The 23,954-nt window shown below is 31.8% G+C and overlaps 13 protein-coding genes across 13 annotated transcripts; 3 read left to right on the top strand and 10 right to left on the bottom strand.

Annotated features, from left to right (window-relative positions):
- Positions 1-38: 38 nt before the first annotated feature.
- Positions 39-3,416, bottom strand: FG379_001671 (Rat1 Kar1 Rat1 like 5 exonuclease; the record flags this gene model as incomplete). Its single annotated transcript, XM_067327274.1, has 1 exon — positions 39-3,416. The coding sequence occupies one exon, from the start codon at positions 3,414-3,416 to the stop codon at positions 39-41; it is 3,378 nt and encodes a 1,125-aa protein (XP_067184705.1).
- A 925-nt stretch (positions 3,417-4,341) lies between these two features.
- FG379_001670 (uncharacterized protein) lies at positions 4,342-5,325 on the top strand (the record flags this gene model as incomplete). Its single annotated transcript, XM_067327273.1, has 4 exons — positions 4,342-4,606; positions 4,668-4,735; positions 4,788-5,175; positions 5,234-5,325. 4 exons carry the CDS (start codon positions 4,342-4,344, stop codon positions 5,323-5,325), a joined length of 813 nt encoding a protein of 270 aa, XP_067184704.1.
- Positions 5,326-6,567: 1,242 nt separating this feature from the next.
- Positions 6,568-7,641, bottom strand: FG379_001669 (uncharacterized protein; the record flags this gene model as incomplete). Its single annotated transcript, XM_067327272.1, has 1 exon — positions 6,568-7,641. One exon carries the CDS (start codon positions 7,639-7,641, stop codon positions 6,568-6,570), a length of 1,074 nt encoding a protein of 357 aa, XP_067184703.1.
- Positions 7,642-9,101: 1,460 nt separating this feature from the next.
- Positions 9,102-10,409, bottom strand: FG379_001668 (uncharacterized protein; the record flags this gene model as incomplete). Its single annotated transcript, XM_067327271.1, has 1 exon — positions 9,102-10,409. One exon carries the CDS (start codon positions 10,407-10,409, stop codon positions 9,102-9,104), a length of 1,308 nt encoding a protein of 435 aa, XP_067184702.1.
- A 440-nt stretch (positions 10,410-10,849) lies between these two features.
- Positions 10,850-12,121, bottom strand: FG379_001843 (BRG1 brm-associated factor 53A; the record flags this gene model as incomplete). The annotated part of the gene is made up of 1 exon (XM_067327446.1): positions 10,850-12,121. One exon carries the CDS (start codon positions 12,119-12,121, stop codon positions 10,850-10,852), a length of 1,272 nt encoding a protein of 423 aa, XP_067184877.1.
- A 338-nt stretch (positions 12,122-12,459) lies between these two features.
- FG379_001842 (uncharacterized protein) lies at positions 12,460-12,879 on the bottom strand (the record flags this gene model as incomplete). The annotated part of the gene is made up of 1 exon (XM_067327445.1): positions 12,460-12,879. One exon carries the CDS (start codon positions 12,877-12,879, stop codon positions 12,460-12,462), a length of 420 nt encoding a protein of 139 aa, XP_067184876.1.
- Positions 12,880-13,220: 341 nt separating this feature from the next.
- FG379_001841 (protein kinase) lies at positions 13,221-14,810 on the bottom strand (the record flags this gene model as incomplete). Its single annotated transcript, XM_067327444.1, has 1 exon — positions 13,221-14,810. One exon carries the CDS (start codon positions 14,808-14,810, stop codon positions 13,221-13,223), a length of 1,590 nt encoding a protein of 529 aa, XP_067184875.1.
- A 1,143-nt stretch (positions 14,811-15,953) lies between these two features.
- On the top strand, positions 15,954-16,367 carry FG379_001840 (histone H2A; the record flags this gene model as incomplete). Its single annotated transcript, XM_067327443.1, has 1 exon — positions 15,954-16,367. One exon carries the CDS (start codon positions 15,954-15,956, stop codon positions 16,365-16,367), a length of 414 nt encoding a protein of 137 aa, XP_067184874.1.
- Positions 16,368-17,004: 637 nt separating this feature from the next.
- On the bottom strand, positions 17,005-18,330 carry FG379_001839 (uncharacterized protein; the record flags this gene model as incomplete). Its single annotated transcript, XM_067327442.1, has 1 exon — positions 17,005-18,330. The coding sequence occupies one exon, from the start codon at positions 18,328-18,330 to the stop codon at positions 17,005-17,007; it is 1,326 nt and encodes a 441-aa protein (XP_067184873.1).
- A 904-nt stretch (positions 18,331-19,234) lies between these two features.
- FG379_001838 (proliferating cell nuclear antigen (PCNA) (cyclin)) lies at positions 19,235-20,020 on the top strand (the record flags this gene model as incomplete). Its single annotated transcript, XM_067327441.1, has 1 exon — positions 19,235-20,020. The coding sequence occupies one exon, from the start codon at positions 19,235-19,237 to the stop codon at positions 20,018-20,020; it is 786 nt and encodes a 261-aa protein (XP_067184872.1).
- Positions 20,021-20,296: 276 nt separating this feature from the next.
- On the bottom strand, positions 20,297-20,608 carry FG379_001837 (uncharacterized protein; the record flags this gene model as incomplete). The annotated part of the gene is made up of 1 exon (XM_067327440.1): positions 20,297-20,608. One exon carries the CDS (start codon positions 20,606-20,608, stop codon positions 20,297-20,299), a length of 312 nt encoding a protein of 103 aa, XP_067184871.1.
- Positions 20,609-20,712: 104 nt separating this feature from the next.
- Positions 20,713-21,171, bottom strand: FG379_001836 (uncharacterized protein; the record flags this gene model as incomplete). The annotated part of the gene is made up of 1 exon (XM_067327439.1): positions 20,713-21,171. One exon carries the CDS (start codon positions 21,169-21,171, stop codon positions 20,713-20,715), a length of 459 nt encoding a protein of 152 aa, XP_067184870.1.
- Positions 21,172-21,897: 726 nt separating this feature from the next.
- On the bottom strand, positions 21,898-23,460 carry FG379_001835 (uncharacterized protein; the record flags this gene model as incomplete). The annotated part of the gene is made up of 1 exon (XM_067327438.1): positions 21,898-23,460. The coding sequence occupies one exon, from the start codon at positions 23,458-23,460 to the stop codon at positions 21,898-21,900; it is 1,563 nt and encodes a 520-aa protein (XP_067184869.1).
- Between the last annotated feature and the right edge of the window lie 494 nt (positions 23,461-23,954).

The following is a 23,954-nucleotide window of genomic DNA, read 5'->3' as shown; positions in this document are numbered from 1 at the left end:
CATATTGCTTGGCAATCTTGCCAACTTGTTGAAATTACTTATTCACGTCTATTTTTTGAGTTATTATAACCTTTCACTCCGTGACTACCGAAAGTCTTACCGTGGCTCTGTATCCTAACACCAGAGTTGATATTATGCTGGTGATTATAGTGGTGCTCTTGTCTATCTCGTGTGTATGAATCATATCCATTTTGGTGCTTTGGTGCAGTAAGTAGGTGTGTGTTGTTACCTGTGCAATTACCACCCTCGAATTGTGTATTCCAATGGATATTTGACACTCTCGCATGACCGTTAGGGAACACTCCACTAAAATCGATTGCCTGGTAATGCCGAGTATTATAGTTTTCAGGATGATGTGATCGTCTTTTGTCACTAAAGCTGCGGTGATTGTTTACATTACCGCTTTTGTGATGATTTGCATCATTGATAGTGTTTTTGTAGTTATACCTAAAAGGTTTTCTATTGCTTTGATTATGTTGATTGTGATCATAGTCGTGTCTAATGTGACCACTACTGTATTGTGCGTTGCCACGGTTGTTTCTCAAAATACTCTTTCTGTGAGAAGAAATTGTTATGTCCCAGTAACTAAACAACTTTAATAATACCTTTTGTGTGTAATTGGCCTTGAAACCCTTGAATTTTCTTTCTTGATTAATTAGTTCGGTTTCGGGAAGTGAACCCGCTTGCATACATGGTTTTGCGTTTGGCAACAATTTAGAACCGTAACCGACTTTGTACAATTTAAATATATTGCTATCAACGTCTTTAAACTTATCATTACCATCATTTATAATATACTTGTCTGGTTTTTTAGTATTAAAATAACTGACAACAAACATTGGCGATTCAATACTTGTATTAAATGAACTAGAAAGTATACCCCTCCATTGTAAACAATTATCCTCAAGCATATTCTTAACAACTTCACTGCTGTCTTGAATACTATCACATGACTCATATATCGGTTTTAACACGTAATTATTACCTTGAATTTCATTGTTTTCGATGGTTCTGTATTTATTTATTGTACCAAATATTTGCATATCACTCATTTGAATAAATGACTCGCTTTCACCGATACTAAGTCTTTCAATCAATTCCTTTAAAGGGGAATATTTAAACGAGTAGATAATATCTTTTCCAAGCTTGTTTCTGAACCTGGATAACAAATTCATCTTTTCTTCTAATGGTCTGACAGTATTAAGTAAAATATTCTGATCTATGAACGGAAGCAAAGCAACCCACTTCCACCTTTGTTTATTCCCATTCGGATCCTGTTTAAATTTTGTTGGATAATATTTATTAATTGGATTGTTACTGTCAATCATGAGTTTGTAAAATTCATCAGGCAAGCATATTCTACCGGATTTAGGTGGCAAAACAGACATTAATTGCTCAAATTGAGTAAATGGTTTTCCAATATCAAATTCCTGTAACAAAGATTCTTTAACTTTCATAATATTATTAGGATTTGAAATGGTCTCAGTAATATCTAGTACATAGGGGGCGTAATGAAACGGAAAGAACCAATCCCAACTGGGGACACCATGATAATAGTATCTTAATACCCAAGACAAACCCCTTAGATAGTTAAAACAAATATTGTCGGTAAATTCATTTAATTTATCATGAACAGCCCTTTCCTGATTTGAGTTGTCATCCTCGCTTAAGTGCAAGTTCAGCTGAAATTTATTGTTATAATAATTCAGCCTGTACTTTAATATGCTTGTTGGATCATCAATATTAACTATAACGTCACTTAACTCATCTACATTAACCAATACATTCTCTTCGTTGATATATTCGACCTCGGAAATATATTTTATCAGCTTATTAATGTGATCATTAAAGTAGGAATCAATTGATTCAGGGCATCTTCGCTTTTTGTTTGAGATCTCTTCATTGCCACTATTGCCCGGACTCTTTAAATCAGTGATTCCTTGCGAATTGTCGTTTAAGTCTAATTTTGAATTCATATCACAATCACCGTTAATTGCATTGCCCTCATTGTTGTTTCTGTTAACCAACAATTCATATTCTTCAATAGAGACAGTTGGTCTTTTCTCAACCTGCCTTTTCCTACCACAAATATTGCTAACGCCACCAGTACTACTGTTTACATTATTATTCATTCCAGAATTCTGATTTTGCTTATTGTGGATAAATCTCGTTTCTTGAGTGACAATTTCAAGCTCCAAATCTTTTAAGTAGTTGAAAAAAGTAACGATTGAAGAATAATTGATGTTTCCTTCAAATGTCAAATAGTCTCCAATATGAGGGATAACCTTAATATATATTCCTATTAGCTGGTCCAACGTGCCCTTGAATATGCTAAATACCGGTAAATTGGGCAAAAAATCATTGCCTACAAAAAAGCATAGGAAAACAAAATCGTCTAAACATCTTTCAAAATCGTAAATCAATTTATGCTTACCAATAATTGAAATACTCTCCTTAATCTCTTTAAAATCGAAAAATAAGTATTCCCTTAATACAGACAAATCTACAATTTCTATATCGCTCCACCAAGAATGAAGTCTCAGTTTTTTCCCTAAATTTGGTCCTATTTGATATTTATTTACATCTACGCCAATTGATTTCATTTCTTCCACCCATTTATTGTATACTATCGATATATTAGATGGCGAATCGACTTTAAAATCCCTTATTGCTTCTCTAATAATATAAAAATTAACTTCGTGTGTGGAAAGTCCAAGCATAATTAAGTCTGCATCTGCGCCATATAATACGTGCTTTGTGTTTTGATCATAATCCTTGCTTGTCCTTTGACTTCTAATAAACTCCAATATTTTGTGTTCACCTTCACCTGGCACATTTGAATCGGAAAATATGACTGTTATTGATTTCCAAGATTCATCATTCTCGTATTTGTGTCTTATATATGAATGTAAACACATTGTAAGCCTCTCCATAAATGGAGTTCCTGGTGTAATTACATTGCTATCCCACTTTTCTATATATTCTGGGCACTTGTAACCTAAATTCTTGAATTCCTCCTGCGCGATATCATATGCTCTCTTATTATATTCAATATCCAATGCAGTCTTGTAACGTCTACTTCTCTGCTGGTTCATTTTTGCCCTTGGTGCCACACCGTCTATGGCTAAATATAAGAGCCTTCTAGGTCTAACCATTGAATACAACCTGTCTATGTAGTCGCAAACTCTAGTAAACATTTCTGCTTCATTTTTTGGTTTGTTACCTGTACCTGGATTGCAACACGGATGTATTATTCCGTTCATGTCTAGGTATAAACAATCAAATTCGCCATTTATATTTGGCTCTAGCAAATCTAAGTCGTTCATGCATGTTAATTCATCTACACAATCTTTCAGTTCTCTTACAATACATGGATATCTATTACATAACCAACGATAAAATGTGGGTACTCCCATTCTATTGTTTTAAATTATTCAATTCTCTATTTCGTTGTTGATTTTCAATGAAACTAATATTATTAATATATGGTCAATCAAATAATTATAAACTTAGAAAATTCGTATAAAAAGATAAAATATAACTTGTTTTTTCTATTATTTGTCGAATTTTTAACTTTTTTGACTCAAAACATTTGACCAATATAATAGATTTATAAAAAAAAACCTGAAGTGTTATTCTTTTTTATCCTATCTTTGTGTAATAAAAACAAAACCAACAGAGTGGAAAAGAAAAAGCAAATATATTTATCGAATTACGAAATAAATCGCCTCTTTTTCGTACTTCCACGGTATTATAATGTTTCCTCCTACACAAATCTTTTTCACATTGGCACCAATTACCATTTACAAAAGAAAAAAATTCGGCGGGCCTGTCTAAATGTACTTTTTAGCTATTGTAAAAAAAATCACATTATAACAACAAATAAAATGACCCGCTGAAAATGGCCCCCTCGGCATTTACATTTGAAAAGTGTTTGAAGAGTTTGTTGGTTAAGCTCCTAAAAATAAAAGTGTAATATATGAATCTATATATACAACTATATACTAAGGATACACGTGTATATGTATATTTATATTTGAGAATATAATAAGATTTGGAACTTTTTTTTGGTGAATAGTGTTAATTATCCTATTGGAGCGAAATTTGACAATTAATCATTTTCTGTGTGAAGAAGGTATAATATAAACGAATACAACAGTATAAGTTTTAAACTACACTACTTATGCTCCTATTTTAACGGTTATATTTCTCACAAACTTTTTTATATTTATAAAAACTGAAAACAAAGCAAAGGCACATAAGTATTAGCTAAAATTGCAAAATAACTGCTAGACATTTTGAAAGCAAATGTAATTTAAACGAGTTATATGACTACCAAATATGTTGTTTATAGAGAAAATATTATTGGAAAGAAGAAAGTTAGGGAGCAACTTATTCAGAATAGCCTGTTCAATATTCGATAAAATATCGCATAAATTATTTGGAAGCAGGAAACTGACCCAATACAGTAGCAATAATACTACTAAGATTGATGAAAGCAACTTAATAACACTGCATATTTTAAGGCATTCTGAGAGTCTAGTAAATGTTCATTTGAAAGAGAAAAAAGTAAATTTACACAAAGTACTTATAAGTCATGATCCAGGTAAGTAAAGTTTGGTACAACACCATATACTATTTAATACACCTTCCCTCATAAATTTTAGGTTTAGTCGACTCTTACTTGTCTGATGAAGGAATTAATCAAGCGATTAAGTTTGGTGAAAGTGGAGGTGTAAGTTTAATTTGCATTGCTTATTTAATATCTTTTCATTTAATTGAAATAGCCAATATATAAAGGAAGACCATTAGTTGAGAGATCTTCGTTGATGTTATGTTCAAATTTAATTAGATCAATGGAAACTTTAAAACACATATCTAAAAGAGCATCTAAGGAGTGTAAATATTACGTTTTGGATGAACTTAGGGAAAAAGCACTTTTTATATCTGATACACCACTTTATAGTAAAAGCGAAATTAAGGAGAGATATCCTCAATTTGATGTATCTCGATTACCTGATGATAAAGTTAAAATTGAAATACCTGAAAGTAATGAAGAAATAGATATTAGAATTAACAATCTAAAAAAGTTCTTGGTAAATTATAATTTTGGAGATAAAAATAACGAAGTTGTTTTAGTTTCTCATTTATTTTTCATAAAATCACTGTTGAAAAGTAAGTTTATATATGTTATTCTGGGATTTGAAAACTCGTTTTTTTACTATTTTGTCAGAGCCATTATTTTGGGAATTACCGAATCTAGGTCTCTGCACAGTGAAACTTGACAAGAGAACTGGTGAAATATTAGAATGTGATTTGAAGTGATTATTTGTCAAATTCAATATATTTGAAATACTTTGCTTCTATCTTGAGTTCATAACACTTTTTTTTCTATTGTGAGTGTTTGCTTTATACCATATAGTTATAAGTTGACATTGCTAAGCAAATAGTTGCAATTGCATAAAAAATTAGTAAAATATGGAATTTTGCATCCCCTTTCACTAATACAATTGTGCTTTAAACTGGAAGTTAAAATTCAAAATAGTAGATGATTTGTTTTGAGTTGGAATTCAAGTATTCTTAATTGAAAAGGTAACAATAATTCACTTATATTTTTCTACTAGCGTTATTTTTTAACTGAGTTTTCTAGACTACTTTCCTTGCTTGTCACTATCAACGTAGTTTCTTTTATTGCTTGCTATTTTTTTCAATTTTCTGTTGTTTGTAATTTTTATTATTAATCTAGCCACCTTAAACAGAACTACTATAGCTATTATTATTCCGAGTAAAACAGCAACACACTTCAACCCTAGTTTTATGCACTCGCCAACTTTGATTATTTTTAAGTTAAAAGTTAAGTGGATTAATTTATTTAACTTACTGTTCGCTATTATACACCAAAAATTTAAGCCACACGACAGACACTTATTACCTGAGAACATTGATTCGAATTTTTTATTTGTAATAGAAGTTTCATTTACAACTATTTGCGATATCAAAGAATCTGATCCTGATAGAGATATCTTCAATTCGAACAGTGTTGGAATTAAAAAAAATGGTGTCAAATGATCACTAAGCCGAAAATCAGTTTTAAACTTACTGTAGATGAACTTGTGCTAAATGTAAATATGTTTTGATCTAACTGCACTGAAAATGAATTATAAAGTACGACCTAAAATTGTTAATTTGTTAGTATTTGATCTTAAGATTTAGGCATTTTTTTCTGCAAACATACCACACATTTATAATCTGAGCCTTTCAGTACAGATACATTCATTATAAATGTGAAAATTCCTACAGAACCACCTTTTATTCTTCGCGATTGTGCCATTATTGGGTCAACCTAAACATCATTAATCCAATAAAGTTATTCAAGTTAATATATACATATATATAGAGATGAATTTTTGTTTGATCTACTCAATATATAGCCTTTATGTCGTTAGATATTTATTATATCAATCAACGTAAAATCGTCCAATGAATTAAAATAATTTACTTACCTCGTTCGTTTGAATTCCATGTTTTGTACAGTAAGGTATCTGAACAATATACCCAGAGTCAATATCACCTTTTATTATTTTCAAAGGATGAAAATAAGATATTTAACCGAAATAATGGCAGTTCAAACTTACCACTATTTTTTACATATACTTTAAGAGGGCACCCATAGTTGCTCATTGCAGTGCAAACCTCCAGTGGAGGTGGTTCAATGTAGGTTATTATACCTGGAGAAGATGTTGCTGCCCACGAAACGGAGGATGCTTCCACAGAAAACATTATTTCTGTATCAAATACAGAGTCAAAAGTATAACCTAGATAGAATCTTCTTGATTTAATGTTTTTTTCATCCTCTAACTCTTCCTCGTTCATATCATTTTCATGTTTATCAAATGAATCTAATACCAGTTGTGGTGAACCTGTATTTTGTGAATGAACAGAGTACTCCGATATTTTACCCAAAGAGTGATCTTCAATAATCTTCTTATAAAAATTAGCAACTTGTGATCTTTGGCATGTTCCCGGTGGATGATAACAAAATCTTCCATTTATTGAACTCCATGTATGAACACTTGTGCCTATTTTATCGCATGCAACTCCTGTTAAATCAACATTTTCTGGTGGTATTATCAAAGTAGGTTTTAGACAATCGTTCACTTCTTCTTCAGTTTGGTTTTTACTTTTGCCACAACCGTTTCTTAATGGTGGTATATTCAGGCTCGCAGGCACTCCTTTAGGTGAATAAGTTGGTTGTAACATCAAATAACCGTTTAAATCCTTTGCGTTTGCACTTCCAAATGGTGGGCCTGAACTTATAACTTGAACAGATGCTCCGAAATTTGGATCGTAAAATGAGGGTGATGACGAATTCAATGTATGCACGGAATGTTGTATTCCGGAATTTTTGTGTCTTAAACTCAAACAATCTATATTTGTATTTGTGTTATTTTTTTTGCATTCGTTTTCACTTATATCAAACTCATTGCTTGTTAACTTTTTAATTGAAGATTCTGTTGGGCTGAACCACGATAACTCAACTGTAAGTGAATATTGCCAATTCCATCCTCCTATTCTGAAAGCTGTCCACCACGGTGGTATCCAAATCGGACATGATTTTGACAAATATACATTCCACCACATTCTTTGCTCTATTTTTTTCGAATAATATTAACGGTGATTTTATTAGTAACTTTGCTCAAATTTAAGTTTAATTTAACTTACGAATCCATGAACAATGTAGTGTTGCTCTCGAGAATGGGGCATCCTTATTCAACTAGTGGATAAATTTAGTTATTTAGGATAAATTATGTGTATTTTCAAGTACGGTTAGAACTCTTATCACTCTTTAGAACAAAGAATTAACTTACAGTTGCATATAATTCAGGGCACCAACAACAAGATCCCTGAGATCCCGGTGGTATTGGGGATTCTTGAGTCCAATTTTTTTGACCTGGTGGTACTACGAAAATATGTTAAAATTGTCATTATATTGCCTTAATTTTCCCCCCCTGTGAATAAAACTTACAATTTGGAACTCCGTATAAGTACTCATCCCTTACTTTTTGGCAACTTCTCAATTCATGGTCACAAAATCTATAAGGGTCTCCTTCAACCTGCGAAAACGAAAATAGCTTTATGTCCTCCTGAAAATCATGATATAGAGTTGACACATATGTTAAGTCATACGAAATTAATATTGGAGACTTCTTTATTGTTATTTTAAACCCATTTGATCCCGGATCCGTTTCCTTTGAATTTCTACCATTCACTATTGCTGAATCAAAATTAAGTGATACATCCTGAAAAACAGTTTCGATTAGAAATTCTTATTTTCTTTCCTGAAAGCTATTTTTATGCATTCATTTTTAACGACTTACCTGATTGTTTTGAATAACTAAATGCCCATTCAACATTTTTTTGCACTGTCCGTTTGTACACATTTCTTGTTCAGATACTATTAGTTGCGATAAAATTACTATTTTATCTATTTTAATGTACAATAATATAATAATGGATAAAAATACCCACAAAACGCATGATTTAAATCTTAACTTAATCATCATCACAATACAAATAATATTTATATTTGTTTATTTTTACCATTTCAAATAATTACATCCTTTTGCTTGTATTTCTTTCTTTAAAATTGAAATAAATAACAATATAAAACATTCTATTATTTGTACATTGAATTCTTTTGCCAAACTATTCCACCACACCTGTTTCAATTTCTGTTTTTTTTGTTTGCTTGTGGGGTGAGAAAGACTACTACTTGTACCGATTTATGGTAAACGAAATAAGGCAGTAACTTAATCCACCTTGCATCAAATTATAAGAATGATGTGAAAATAATAAATCACTCGCTTTTACCCATCGCACTTAATCGCCACCTTAGGAATAATTCTTCTATTTGAATTTACACGTCTAAACAAATAGGCATTTAAATTCATGTCCTTGGGAAACAGTATCATATATTTAATCTGAACGAGATGCAAACATTAAGAAATTCAAAAAATAGTGTCACAAATGAAAAGAAATAAAAATTATTGACAAAGTCAGAATTTAAGTTTACTTTGGAAATAAAGACTGGTTGACTAGTGTTAATTAGTAACTACGACGAAGCCCTTCTCATTGAATTTTATAAGTGTAGAATTTCTATTGATAATAGAATACTCAGCAGACATTCTGTGAGAATTTTCAGTATTATTTGAATCTCCCGCATATTTAGAAACCCCTGCTTTTTTATTCATCTTATTATTCTCATAAAATGTTTGGCCACACAAAAACAATTTACCATTTGGTGATATAATTGCTGATGATCTATTGCCACATGAAATGAAAGGCTTGTTAAGATCCAAATTATTGAATTTTTTCATGGTAATAGGTGGATAAATATAATTCTTATCATCTATTCCAATTCCACACTGACCATAAGTATTATCACCCATACAAAGTACTGTATTGTTAGAAATCAGGAAGAGAGAATGTTTGTCACCACAAGATATACTCTCAATGTAAAATTTCCCACTTAAGTCCATATTATAATCTTTGTCAACATTATTGTAGTTAATACTAAATTCATCGTTATTTATCTTACTTGCATCACTATTTTGAATATCGGTGTTCTCTAATTCATGAGAATTATTTGATTTATTATAAATTCCCCAGGAACTTGTATCAACTTTATAAAAATTTGGGTAATCTGAATCATACAAAATTAGATCTTGGTAGTTAAATTCATTGTATGTATTGTCACCCCACACGAATAATTGTAAACAATTATCTAAAACAAGACCAAAGTTAGCACCTATCGATATTTCTTTGGGGTATGTACTCGACAATTTACATAACAGATCTACTTTTGGACTATGAAAATTTAACATGTATATTTCACCAGTGTCTAACCCTATACATGTTTTTTCTTTACATGAAACAATTTCTGTTATTTTGGAACTATTTCCTATAAACGATAAATTTTCATGTCTTGGCCTGTAAATAGGTGGAGTTCTTGCATCATATAGACCCCATCTGTAAATATCTCCATTTTCAGTAAGTGCTAACGAGTAATATGTTCCGGATGTTATTTTGGCTATCCTCTTTAAGTCTCTTATTCTCCTCGGTTCGTTTAGCTTTTTTATTGACTCGCCATGTCCTAACTGCCCAAACAATCCTGTGCCGCATGAGTACACTTCTTTATCTGAAGTTAAAATCAAGGTATGATTTAGGCCCAAGGCCAACTGAATAACATCACTATTGCTTAACGTGTGTATTATTTCTATATCATTGTTACCCCTAAATATTGATATTGCTGTTCCTTTGTTCTCTGGACGATTTGTATCCAAAAGATAATCCGATGTTGTTATTAAGAACTCATTTTTTGTATTTTGCTGTTGAACATTTGAATGCATAGAAAAAAATACAAATTATATCAATAAACTCTTGTTAAGTAACTTTTCTTTTGCCGCTCCCGCATGATTTCTTCTCGAATACCACCCGACCCACCTGCCAAATTAACCTCTGAAGATAAAGTAATTAAAGCAAATACAATGGAGAAAAGAGAATATTAATAGAATAATTAACATTAAAATTAGTACTATCAACATAGATAGATTAACAATCTCATTATCTAACAACACTGCACCAAATAATTTGGTGCAAACCCCTCATTTACATGTTTCCAACAGGCCAACATTCAATTTGTTATTTTCTTCTAAATTCCAGCTTAAGTTTAATTAGTTACAAACAAATCGATATTTAGAATATCAATTTTTCCTATTCTAAACCTAATTATTAATGATATCCCAATGTCACAATCGAACTTTTACAGTTAGCCGATTGCTTTGATTCGTCAATTTGCACACTTCCTCTCAATTAGGTGGATTCCGTGCTCAAGATATTCCTCCTTACTAAACCACATTTGTTGGAAAGACCCAAGAGAGGAAAGTATACTTCCACCGATCCAACTTGAAAATTTTCTTTCCACTGTTGAATTAGGTGAAATTATTTTGAGTTTTGGACCACCTCCGGAAAGTTTATCGTCTTCAGCTAATGTCCTCGAGATACGGTCAACCAATCCAGGAATAAGAGAAGTACCTCCTATTATTATAACAGCACCTACCAAGTCTCTTCTTATATCAATGTCGCAATTGACTATAGTGTTTGATATGGCTGGGCATATCCCTGGGAAATCACACTTGCTAGTCTTAGGAGATTCAGAATCATTCATTTCCATTTCAGGATTAAGTAGGCATTCAGGAACTTTTATTCCAATTGGTTCTGAATCTATGGTAGTTCCATCCGGAAGTTCATATGTTGATGTTGCTAAAGTGGATGATGTCTTGGCTGCTTCTTCATGTTCAGCACATCTACATATTGATTCCTTAATGTTTCTCAGAACTTCGTTCTTACTATATTCAATATAAGAGTGATGAACATTATCTATATTTATTTTTTCATAAGTAATTGTTCTGTCTTTCCCAATTATTTTTTTTACCGAAAAGTTGGGTATAATATTTATTTTCTTATCTCTGCTAAGATACCTTGCTATTTGGTTATCTAGATAATCACCACCAACAGGATACTCACATAATGGCTTTTGTAATGCATATCCATCCAATATTGGCACTATTGACGTTTTAGATGCGCCTATATCTACAACTAATCCTGAAGATCTTCCAACTGAGAACGCACTTAATACTGCTTTTTTTGCAGTATATAGCGCAGGAACATTGAATTTTTCAAACATTATCTCAGCTTCTTTTTCTCTAAATTTTCTATTGTGCCTTGAAGGCTCTGTTAGCAATACCGGATACTCCTCCAAATTGGTTAATAAACCACCCTTTCCGGACGTATATGATATTATTGTCTCAAAAACATCATCGTTTAGTATTGACTCACCATCAACGATACTTATACATGGTTTTACTTCCAGACCTTCCGAATAACTTAAATAGTTTAACGGGAACCTTTTTTCATTATTCTCTTTCACCCCTGCTGCCGACGGCCAGACCTGTCTTGGACAGTCCTCCCCAGCATAGCCTATTTTCGTGGAATAGCTACCAATATCTATTACAACCGCTCCCACATCATCACCACCTATGAATGTATCTTTTCCACTCATTATCTTTGACTTTGTTATTTACCACATTACTTTTTAAAGTTTGTTCTGCTATATAAATTTTATTCCTTGCGAATATTAAAAAAACCTACCACAGAATTTGGCGCTTCTTGCTTGAAGTAATATCCATATTTCCTGAACAAAATTTGCCAACAATAATCGAAAAGGTTTGTTTCTTATTTTATAATATTGAAAAAGCAGGTGTGAACCTTAAGTTGTAACGAAATGTTGGTCCGTTTATCTTTGTCAGAATCTGATCCTTATATCTGATTATATTTGTTTATAAGTCAAGTACTTTGTACTGTGAGTTTTTGCCTTGTCTTTAATATCGTGTGTTTACTTTATTTTTCTGAAAATAATTTCTTGTTGGACCATATTGACATACACAAGTTCATTTCAGCAATTTCTCTCGCTTCTTTGGCGTTGTCTGCATTTGTCTCTAAATCATCCATTTTAATATCTGCGGAATTAGACTCTTTCTCTATCATAATTCTTAGTTTAGTGGAGTTAATTCTGTTTAAGTGTCGTTGATATCTACCTTTTGCTTTGTTGTTTCTATCTTTGAATATCGGTTTTGAGCTATGTGATATTTTATTTGTCCCTGTCACATTTTTTTCATCTTTACACTCTACTTGTTTGTTGTTTGAATTTGAAATATCACCCTCAGTAGATAACTCAATAAGGGCAGAATAAATATCATTATTTCTTAATTCATTCTTTGAGGGGACTTCATCTCTGAAAAGTGGATGTATTTCTTCCATTTAGGTGAAATAAAACACCACACACATTTAATATGTAAATTAACAGGATTAATTTTTTCAACAAAAATAATTAGTTCGTTTCAATGTCTTCATTTGTAAATATTATGTAAAAAATTGTAATTAATTTGAGTCTTTAATGTAAGTTATCTACTTTTGCTTGATTTAAGGTTTGCTAAAAATGAATTTATAAATATTATATTTGCTGATAAATTGTTTACAAGTATGGGCGCATTAAAGTAGATTACTTAATAATTACTCCGCATTAAATAACTACTACTTTACAATTCACAATCTGTTATTCAATTGTACAAGAGTAGAAGTTTTAAAATGAACAATTTAAGCTATTTATTGTCATAACCACTCTCCATCCTGATTTTCTGACGTCCTCTTCTTATTAATTCCCTCAATTGTTCTCTTTCCTTGTCATATTTTGACCCCATATTTTTGCTTGAACTTTGGTTTTTGGATATTTGACTTAGTAAGTCATTATTGTCCGTTTTTGTTTTTCGAAAATTAGAATTTCTTATTCTACTTCTTGTATTTGCACTTTTTTCTATGTAATTCTCAAGATTATGTCTTATTATTCTCTCTGTTGTCACTCTTTTGCTATTTAAAGAACTTAACTGAGCTGCAAAGAAATCGATTGTTGCTTCCAATTGCACTAATATTTCTTCTCTTGTGATTCCTTTGTTAATATTATCACCCTCTCTTTTCAAATCCAAGTATTTAATGATTTCACTACAGGTATTTTTTCCATCGGAGTTCGAATTAGGAAACATACTCTCATTTTTTGACTTATCATCGCCAATATTGCAGTTTTTATTTATTGAATTTCTTATTTTTTTTTCTTTATCTTTAAACCACTCTCCGAGATCTTGTTTAATTACGAATTTACTTTTATCGTTTTCAGAAAATATATCTTTTTTTAACCAAAATGGCAGTCGATTTAATTCAAGTGTTTTGTTATTGTCTTTAATATTAATATTTTTGGTGTTTGCACTGCAGTATTCAATTATTTCCTCAAATTGATTTAGATTCTTGCTTATGCATATATCTGAAAACTTTTTCAAATATCTTTTCATAAAATTATTATTTAGTAATTTTTCAATTGTCAATCTCTTTTTTGGATCTGGATTTAGCAATCCCTTTATTATCCATATTAACTCACTAGAATAATTGTTATTTAATTTATTCACTTTTATGTGATTATCAACTTCTTCAGTAAAAGCCTTATTATTCTTTACAGATAATATTATAAGCTCTTGAACTGTGTACTTTCTAAATACTTTTTCCAGCGAGCACATCTCCAATATTAAACATCCTATACTCCAGTAATCACTGTACTTATCACTTTTCATATTCTCATATATTTCGGGTGCCAAATAGTAAAATGTACCTTGAATATTTTGTTCACTTTCATCAATACCATTTGTTTTGTTATTTGTTAGTATACTTGAAATTCCAAAGTCTGTTAATTTGACGACTCCGTTTGAAAACAATATAACATTATTTGATTTTATATCAGAGTGAATTATATTATTGTCGTGCAAATATTTTACTCCAAATATTATTTGAATAAAAATATACATTATTTCATCTTCCGTAAAATATTTCTTTGCCAATTCACCATCATTTTTTCTCGTTGTTATTTCAGCATCCAAACTACCATATTCTCCTAATTCCATTACTATACATAACAAATTTTCGGTTCTATAAAACTCCACTAGTTTGATTACATTTGTGTGATGCACCATCTCTAATATCATTATTTCCTGTATAGCCTTATCTTTTTCTACTTGACTCATATTACCTATATTGACAACCTTTGCCAACAGTTGTTCGTCTTTTTCGACATATTTTTTTGTTTCTATTAAGTAACATTTTCCATACCCTCCTTGACCTATTTTATTTGTAATATAATATTTATTCATTGTTTTTTTTCGTCATATTATTACTAAATCTCAATGCTAACTTTATTTTAATCCTCTAACTTCATATGTAAATTCAAATGTGAAATTAAATAAATAAATATATTTGACTAAAAATCTTTATTTAAATGTACTTATTTTTATTTTTTAAATAGCAATTTTTATGTATTATTCTGCATAATGTGTGGGATTTTTTTTTTACTTTTCCATTAACTTAACCCTGAGTATTCAAATATTCCTTTTTTACCCTCATACTTTTCTAATAATGCTTTTTTTTGCTGAAAGAACATTAAATATGTCCACACACAATTTAGCTTAAACATTATAATAGTGTTTACAGCCTCTTTTATTGGATGTTTATCCACTATTTTTAGTCGTATTAATTGGAAAGGTATTGTTAAAACTCTATAGAATAACCCCGTTATTATTTTCAAATTACATGCATTAATATCATTGCCATCAACAAAATGTCAAAGAAAAACTGAATGCAGTAGCCCATACATTCAATAGGCCGTCCCACCCGCTACCGCTCTTCCCAGAGATGGCAGCACCCTACTAAAGTACACAATTGCAAACCTGACTCTAATTTAAAAACTCGCAAAGGAAACATAACTACGATGCAATGGCATCTCTTGTGTGAGACCCGCCATACATACTTTTGATTACCTACCAACTTATAGATTAACCATTTAGGAAAACCACTAGAGAAATGAGGACAAAAATTTGAGTTCGAACCCAGTTAAATCCCAATTATGGACTAACTGTTTACAAAGAAGGAAGAAAATCTACAGTCACAAAAATAGCTAGTTTGAGAGATAAATGTCCAGCTCAAACCAATTCAATGGGTCGCCTTTGTTCTACGCCCCACACCCACTCCATTCATGGCTAAATACAAACATACCGCTGGATGTAGACGATACGTAATGTGGAATATTAGATCAGTGGAATAATTATCTATACCGTCGAATTAATTACTAGAATAGACAAATATGGGGATATGTGGGGAGAAAAGTGTGGATAATGAATAAAAAATATAAAAATAGGGACAAGGAAGGAAACAGTTAAGTCAATTTTAAAGGTGTGATAATCGCAACTTTATTATATTTAACATTTAAGAAAATATTGAATAACAAATAAACAGAAACAATGTCCGGAAAAGTAACAACATCAGGAGGAAGGAGCGGAGGAAAGAAGGCCACTCGCAAGACCACATCAAACTCGGCCAAAGCCGGATTACAATTCCCAGTTGGTAGAGTTGCAAGATATTTGAAAAGAGGTAGATATGCAAAGAGGATTGGTGCTGCTGCTCCAGTTTACCTAGCTGCGGTTCTTGAGTATCTGTGTGCAGAACTCCTCGAACTTGCAGGTAATGCTGCCAGAGATGCCAAAAAAACCCGTATTACCCCAAGACAAATTCAATTGGCTGTTAGAAATGACGAAGAACTCAGCAAATTTTTGGGGAATGTGACAATTGCAAGTGGTGGTGTCTTACCAAATATTCCATCAGTATTGTTACCAAAGAAGTCAAAATCGAAGCAAGGTAACTCGCAAGAATTTTAATGTTCAATATTTTTTCTTGTTGCGTAAACGAATGATAATATTTTTTATCTCCACCTTTATTCTTGATGGTACTCTAATTCACATTCTACCTTTGCGTGATTTGAACACAACTATTTAACTACGATGTTCTATAGTTTTAACTCACTCATTGGTTGAAGGTGTGATTAACATTTGTTTTAATAGCCCTTCAGGCGGCACTAGCCGCCACCATTAGTATTCTTAATTTTACTGTTTCTTTTGAATATCTTGTAAGGCCTTTGTGGTCTTGTTTTTGCTTTGTGGCTGTTTTGGGTGGCCTCTCCTGCGAGGCTGAGTTCCGGGATTGAGAGTGCTTTGTCTGCGCCGTGCTGTCGGCGATTTTTATTGGGAGCTACAGCTGATTTGAATAGAGCAAGGTGAAAGTTCAGCACCAATTACAGCCAAACTGATACTGATGCTATAAATTTGAGCTACTTCCTACTACTAAATCAATAGCCAATCAATAAGTTTAAATAAACTGCATTGATATGTTTCATTTACATTTCCAAACAAATTATAAGTAAAGACAGGTATGTGAGCAATTTCATCAATTAAAAATCAGAAGATTATTTACTATCTCTATTGGTAGTGAAACTTTGGGAGTGAAAATAAAGCTATACTAACTCAATAATACATTAATGGCATTACCTTTACTTATCCTTCCAGCTCTCTCAGCATCAAATAAAGCTTTAGCAAGTCTGCCACACGTAGTATACTTTTGTTCCAATCTGCGAATTTCCTGTAAATTCAAATGTTTATCTGGATCTGCATAAGCCAATGCTCTTCTACAAACACAGGAGGCGATCATTTGTATTATAAATTTATACTTGATGTCTCCACCAAAAACACCACCACCCCAATAACCACCAACAAAAGGAGAACGTTGTTTCACTTCAGTTTCACCATAAAAATCAGTACATAATCCTGGAACAAGTTTATTTAATTCTCTAAGGGAGTAAGGAGTAGTAAATTGAGTATAACCTTGGTTACCAGGAATTGCATCGAAGGAGGTATAAATCCTACCTAATGCTCTGAATCTTTCCTGACTTGTAACATCTATGTGTCTGTAATTATTTGTGCCGTACCCTTTATACGACGAATACTTTAACAATCCCCTAAATGAAAGAGAATCTTCTTGGCCCATGTTTGTATGGAAAATTCTTGCAAATAATGTTTCTGGAGAAGTTGTCATCATAATTTCTTCTTGATGCATTACATTGCTTAATGTAGCGCTTCCTACAATTTTATTCCCGAAAATTGCCTCCACTACATGTCCTCCTGGGTTGTAATTTTCCATGAAACCACGTACCAACTCAGTGGGTTGAATTGCTTCATTAGAATTAATAAAAAACAGCGTATCCTTTGGAGCCGAATAATGTCTTTCAAAAATAACTTGTTGTTCTACAAATTCATGATTACTAGATATCCCAATAGCAACATCATTGAAGTAACTCATAAATGCAATAACTTGATGTTTAGATGCTGAACTTGTGCCAAAGAAGTTCTGAAAACATAATCCTGGTGTTTTACTATTAAATATTTGGCCTGGAAACAATCCTAAAAAGGCCCCAAACATTATCGAAGCTATGAATTTACGTTGAAACAACATTACCGAATTAGTTTTAGGTTCTATTATTCTTTCTGGCAACTTGTTTACGGTCAAATGCTTATCAATATTCACTAGTAGATTAGATAGTACTTTAAACGTGTTAGTAAAAAATTCTGTTATTATACCATCTTTTTCCACTGGGAGCGAACTGCTAATTGAATCCGATATCTTCCTCGTTGAATCTTTTATTTCGCGGTTAGATGTTGTTTGAGATATACCTCCTACAAATTGCTTTAATTCTGTAAGTGAATTCACACTTGAATTATTATTTTGTATGTATCTTTTTATTGGATCCCATAATAATTTATCAAGAAATATATATCTAATTTTCGTCATCTTCTCCTGTACACCTTCACCCCTATACCTATATTTGTTGTATTTCCGGCCTATACTATTATATTAGTCTATCTCAACTTAAATATTTATATTCCAATCATAATTTTTTTCATAAAAAGTTTAACAGATTCTATTGGTTATTTGCCTCAATTTGTACGTTTTATGCAATTTAGAGATTTAAATATTAAAACTAGGCGGCACACAGTTTATTTCATGTCAATATTTGTATGAAAGCATTAATTCAATGAGAAAACAGTGGTAATTATATTAAATTAGAAATAAATTAACATATTCTAGGTATACATACAGTTTTGAGTTTAGTCATATAATTATCTAGTGGTATTAGTGTAATCAATCTGCATTGGCACTACAGGAGCTGTTTCATTATGGATAGACAAATTAATTGAATAAATAAGTGAAAAATGAGACCACAAAACCTCTAATTCAATTGTACATATGTAAAATCACAACTAACATTTATTTATTTAATTTCGTTTTATGTTTTTGTTTTTTTGCATTTTAATATGGCACATGTATACCTTTGCTCCCCACACTAGATGCCGCGTAGTTATATGTGGGGTTATAATTAATGTGCTTTCCAGCATAAAGTAATTAATTGTGATTAACTACATAGGTTTCCTTTATAACAATTGTTAGTTTTGTAATGATATATTGTAAATAATTGTGAATAAATAGGTGCAAATTTAATTTTAAAAGTTAGTTCAAAGGATTGCTAACTTTTGTTAAATTAAACGTTATAATAAAATAGGCAAAATTGTATTAATATAATATATATAATTGATTGTATTAGTCAATTAGAGTGTTTACTTATATCTGGAAAAGAATTACTAGAGGATAAATAACGATTTAATTAGGTAGTAGTACGGCAAATAAAAAGGTAAAAATGTTCGAGGCAAGACTGTCAAATGGAAGTGTACTAAGAAAAGTGTTCGAGGCAATAACAAATTTAGTGAGTGATGTTAATTTAGAGTGCAATGAAAGTGGGATAACAATACAAGCAATGGATAATAGTCATGTGTCTTTAGTTGGTTTATACTTAAAAGATACTGCATTTGAGAGATATAGATGTGATAAGAACAGAACACTAGGATTAAACACTCAAAATGTTGTCAAATTATTAAAGTTGTGTTCAAATGATGATCAAGTATTATTACGACATGATGATGAGTCTGAGAGTCTTATATTTATTTTTGAGACACCAAATGGGGATAGAGTGTCAGAATTTGAATTAACACTTATTTCAATAGATCAGGATAGTTTGCAAATACCAGAAACTAGTTTTTCATCGATAGTTACAATGCCATCTGTTGAATTTCAGAGACTATGTAGAGATATGGCACAATTTTCTGACTCACTATCAATTGATGTTTCAAGTAAGAATGTTAGATTTTCAACAAAGGGATCATTGGGTTCCGGAAGTATTATACTAAAGCCAAAGGAAGGAGCTGATTCAGAGGCAGTTGCTCTCGAAGTTACAGAGCCTTGTCAATTGGTCTTTTCGCTAAGGTATTTAAATAACTTCGCAAAGGCCACTCCCCTAAGCAATAGTGTCAAGTTAAGCATGAGTGAGAATCAGCCCTTAGAATTAGAATATCCTTTGGAAGGTAGTGGTTCTGGTCATCTTAGATTCTATCTTGCAAGGAAGATTACAGAGGATGAACAAGAGTAGTCCTCTTTCAACTCTAATATTGTAACCGTTCATTCTTTAGAGAGAATTGGTTGGGAAAAAAAAGTAAAATTAAGTCATCGTATGAACGTTCTGACCTATTTAATGGTTAGACTAATGATGGTATCCTTGTTAGAGGCTGCTAAGTTTTAGTTACCTTGCATACCAAATAAACAGCTTTATATTGGCTTCACAACAGGAGTTAAGATGAAACGATGTTGTGGGGAGATTGAATTTTGGGTATTTAGTGGGTAAAATAAATGGATCTTAAATGGTGTATCATTTATTACTTTGATCCTCACTTTGAGACATATCCCTATTTTTAGTAGATAACTCTTCGAGATGTTTTTTGATGTCATCGAAGCACTTTAATTCACTTTGGAGGCACTGCGATAGTATAATAGTGGCGTCTGTAACCAGATCTAAACTTTCTTTATATTGTTCAATACAAGCTTTTAATTTAGAATTCTTCACTTCTTGACTTAAAGTATCAATCTCCTTAATGATGTTTTGTTCTTCGTCGTCAGCTTTCATCACAAGTTCGTACCCTTCTTTTATCCTGTTTAAAGATTTAATCAGGTCCAGGGTCATTTTCTTATCTCTTTTGTCCAGGCTGGACAACTCCCTTTGAGTGTCTTGATTTCCTATAAAAGCAACAAAAGATTTCAATTATGAGGCCACTCTTGTACATATAGTTAATTAAACATACCTGAGTTAGAATTAAATAAAAGTCTCAATCTTTCACATATTTCCTGTGGGAATTTAGATGATTGCTGCCACAATCTCACAACTTGGAGATAGTGTGACTTATTCTTTAAATCCATTCTTCCTATTATTGGGGCAGCCGTTAACAAAAACTGTTCATAACCTATCATGAAAAACTTTTTTGATTCATCATCCACTGTTATTGTTCGTGTAACTAGTTCGTGAAAAACATAAAAAATTGCGAGCCTTTCATCATCCTTTAAACTCTTGTCCACAAAAGCTTCACCAAATAAAGAACATAAAGTTTCGCCAGAGCTCCTGTAAAAGGATAACCAAGAGGCCATTTGAGAAATTGAGTCGTTTTGATGTGACAATTGTCTGAAATTTCTAAGTATTCTCTCTGTTGGCACCACTGGATAGTTTTCTTTACTCTTCGAATGCTCCTTCATTCTTTTTTCCTGTTAATGAATAATCCACCCTTATTTACATTTGTTGTTTCGCAATTATTGTATTATCTTTGTTTATATCTATACCTATTACACTTATTTGTATATGTATTCGTTTTGTATTATCTACATTTGTATATTTGCATATATACTTATGTACTAAATCTTCAAGCGGTATCAAAATATTACGAAATAAATATTTAAAATAGCCGAATCTGTTTGGAAAAAGGAATATAATTCATGTGCTCAGAAGACTTAACACTAGTTCAAATATTAGCCCCACCAAGCTAGTATTAAATAATGCAAGATGGTTTTCTTTAGTCCATTTTAAGTATCTTCATAAAATACTCATAAATTTAGAGGATTGCCCGCGCGCGCGAAATGTGCATCAAATAACCGACACTTGTATTTAGATTAAAAAGAAAAAGTTTGGCAGACTAGAGAACAAAGATAAAATACAAGTGAAAAGAATAAGTGGTAAATCTGATAATTGAATTATAGAGTCTGTTAGCCCGTACTACTACTTTATAACTAAAGCTTTCAAGTATGAATCATTTTTTTTGTTAAATATCTTATTAAAAAAGTAATTGAAAATGCAGGTAAGAATCCAATCCAGCTTGCTTCGCACAACATTTTCAAAGTAATGTCAATTTTAGACTAGTAATAGGAGGAATTGAAAGCTTTCGTGTTTACGATCACCATTAATGATGATTTAAATAGATAAAATAATTAATATAGATTATTCACTGAGTCAATAAAAGTTGATACTGAACTTTTTAATAACTTTAATGAGAAATTTTCAATAATGAAATTTCTAATTTGGTTTAGATCCCTTCCTTCATCACTGTTATTTCCAATGAATTGAATGTTGGAGTCCCTTATTCCAAATACATCATCTTCATTGCACATTGAGGTTAAGGATGGGATATTAATGCTAAATGAGTGTTTATCAACTTCATCAAATGTGTAGTAGCACTTTAATGATACAGAAAAGTCAAAAAGAAATCTTCTTGTTCCCCTAACCATAGCAATAGAAGCCTCACCGTTAAGGTTTTCAATATTTTCCAGTACAATAGTAATAAAACCATCACTTTCGTTAAATGTATCCTTAATTTCATTATTCCTCATTAGAACATCCTTAAGAAGTAATTTAGCATTCTCAGAAATATCTTTATCTTCGAATGTAGTACCTTTTGAATTCCACGAACTTATTCCAGTTCTTGATTTGTCTGAATCCAATGTAGAATTTTCGTTATTTGCTGTGTTTGAAGAAAGAGGATGGTTGTTGTCATTGTTGTTATTATCTATCAATTTTGGTTTAAACTGTTTGTTTATCTCCTTTTCCTGTTCGCTCAGTTCCCTTTTAAAGTAACAATAACCCATCTTTTTCGTTTCTTGTAATATTTTAAGATCCTCATCATCCAACTCAACGTCATCCTCAAAGTTGCTGCTGTTTTTTTTATTTGAAATAATGGTGTTGCCTTTAGAAGACATATCACTGTTTTCACCATTCTCATTATTATTCCTATTCAACTTTTTTGAGTTTGCTCTTTCTTTCTCTTTTTCAATCTCCTTCTTTTCCCATTCCTCAAATGGAATTATTTCCTCTTTATTGGACTCATCATCCGAAGATATTTCAGAATTCTTAGCCTTAACCTCGGATACATATTTCTTGTATTCCTCGTATCTTCTTTCTCTTTCCTCCTTTTTCCTCTTTTCCACGTCCTTTTGTTTATCCAAATAAAGACCTCCACTATGGAACATCTTGCTATAACCGCTCTTGTTTTTCTCATTGTCTTTAATTATTTTCTGTCTTACAACTCTTAATTGTTTTTGAGCATCCACATTTTTTGGGTCCAATTTTAATAAACTTTGAAAGTCCTCCCTACTTTCCTCGTACATTCCAAAATTCATTCTTGCTAGTCCTCTACGATACAATGCCTTTATACTATTTGCATCTCTTTTCAATATTTCACCAGCTATATTTATGGCCTTTGACCACTCTTTCTGCTTTAAATATATCATCGACAAATTTAGCTGTAAACTTTGCTTTAATTCATAAAGTTGATCCCTATCTATTTCATTATCCTCCTCCTGTATTTTCTCTATCAATTTAATACCTTTCTCATAGTTCTTCCGAGCATCTTCATAATTTCCCATTTGATAGCATTCATTCCCCTTTTCCTTGTAGCTTTTCGAATCATCAAACATACTCTCGCAACTTTCCTTTTGCTCATCGGAATCGCTATTTATTGTAGTTTCTTCCATTTTATCATCCTCCATTGTGGCCATGCTCCACTCGTATGATCAAAACTTCTTTTCTTTCTACAAAACTTATCTAAATTTCTTTTGTTTCCGTTCGTTCAACTCTACTTATACTCTTTTAAATTGAAGTTTCATTTCACTTCCTCTGGCCACTCTATCATCATTGCCTTTTCGATACTACTTTTGGCGCTCAATATCGTTTTCATATATTGCTACGAAATTTATAATTGCAGGAAGATAAAACCCCGCATTTCTAATGCCATAAAAAGAATAGCAAATTTGTTCCGATCAAAACACTAATACAAATCCTAACTTCAGCCCCTATTCCACTTCCTTTATATTGTTTTGTGAACATACTATTCAACATGTGACTTTTCAAATCTTCTATATGTTTCCGAGCTATTAGTATTTTTTGTCTCACAACTTTACCCGCGCGTGTAGATGTTTCAAATACATAGTGGCTGGCGCCGAGCCGAAATAATCAATTCTTAAGGCAAGGAGAGAATTGTCAGTCAAGTATA

Source organism: Cryptosporidium bovis (assembly GCF_009768925.1).
Source record: "Cryptosporidium bovis isolate 45015 chromosome Unknown contig_25, whole genome shotgun sequence".
Lineage (NCBI taxonomy): Eukaryota > Apicomplexa > Conoidasida > Eucoccidiorida > Cryptosporidiidae > Cryptosporidium > Cryptosporidium bovis.
The sequence above is the reverse complement of the archived record's forward strand: the minus strand, read 5'-3'. Positions and strand labels throughout refer to the sequence as shown.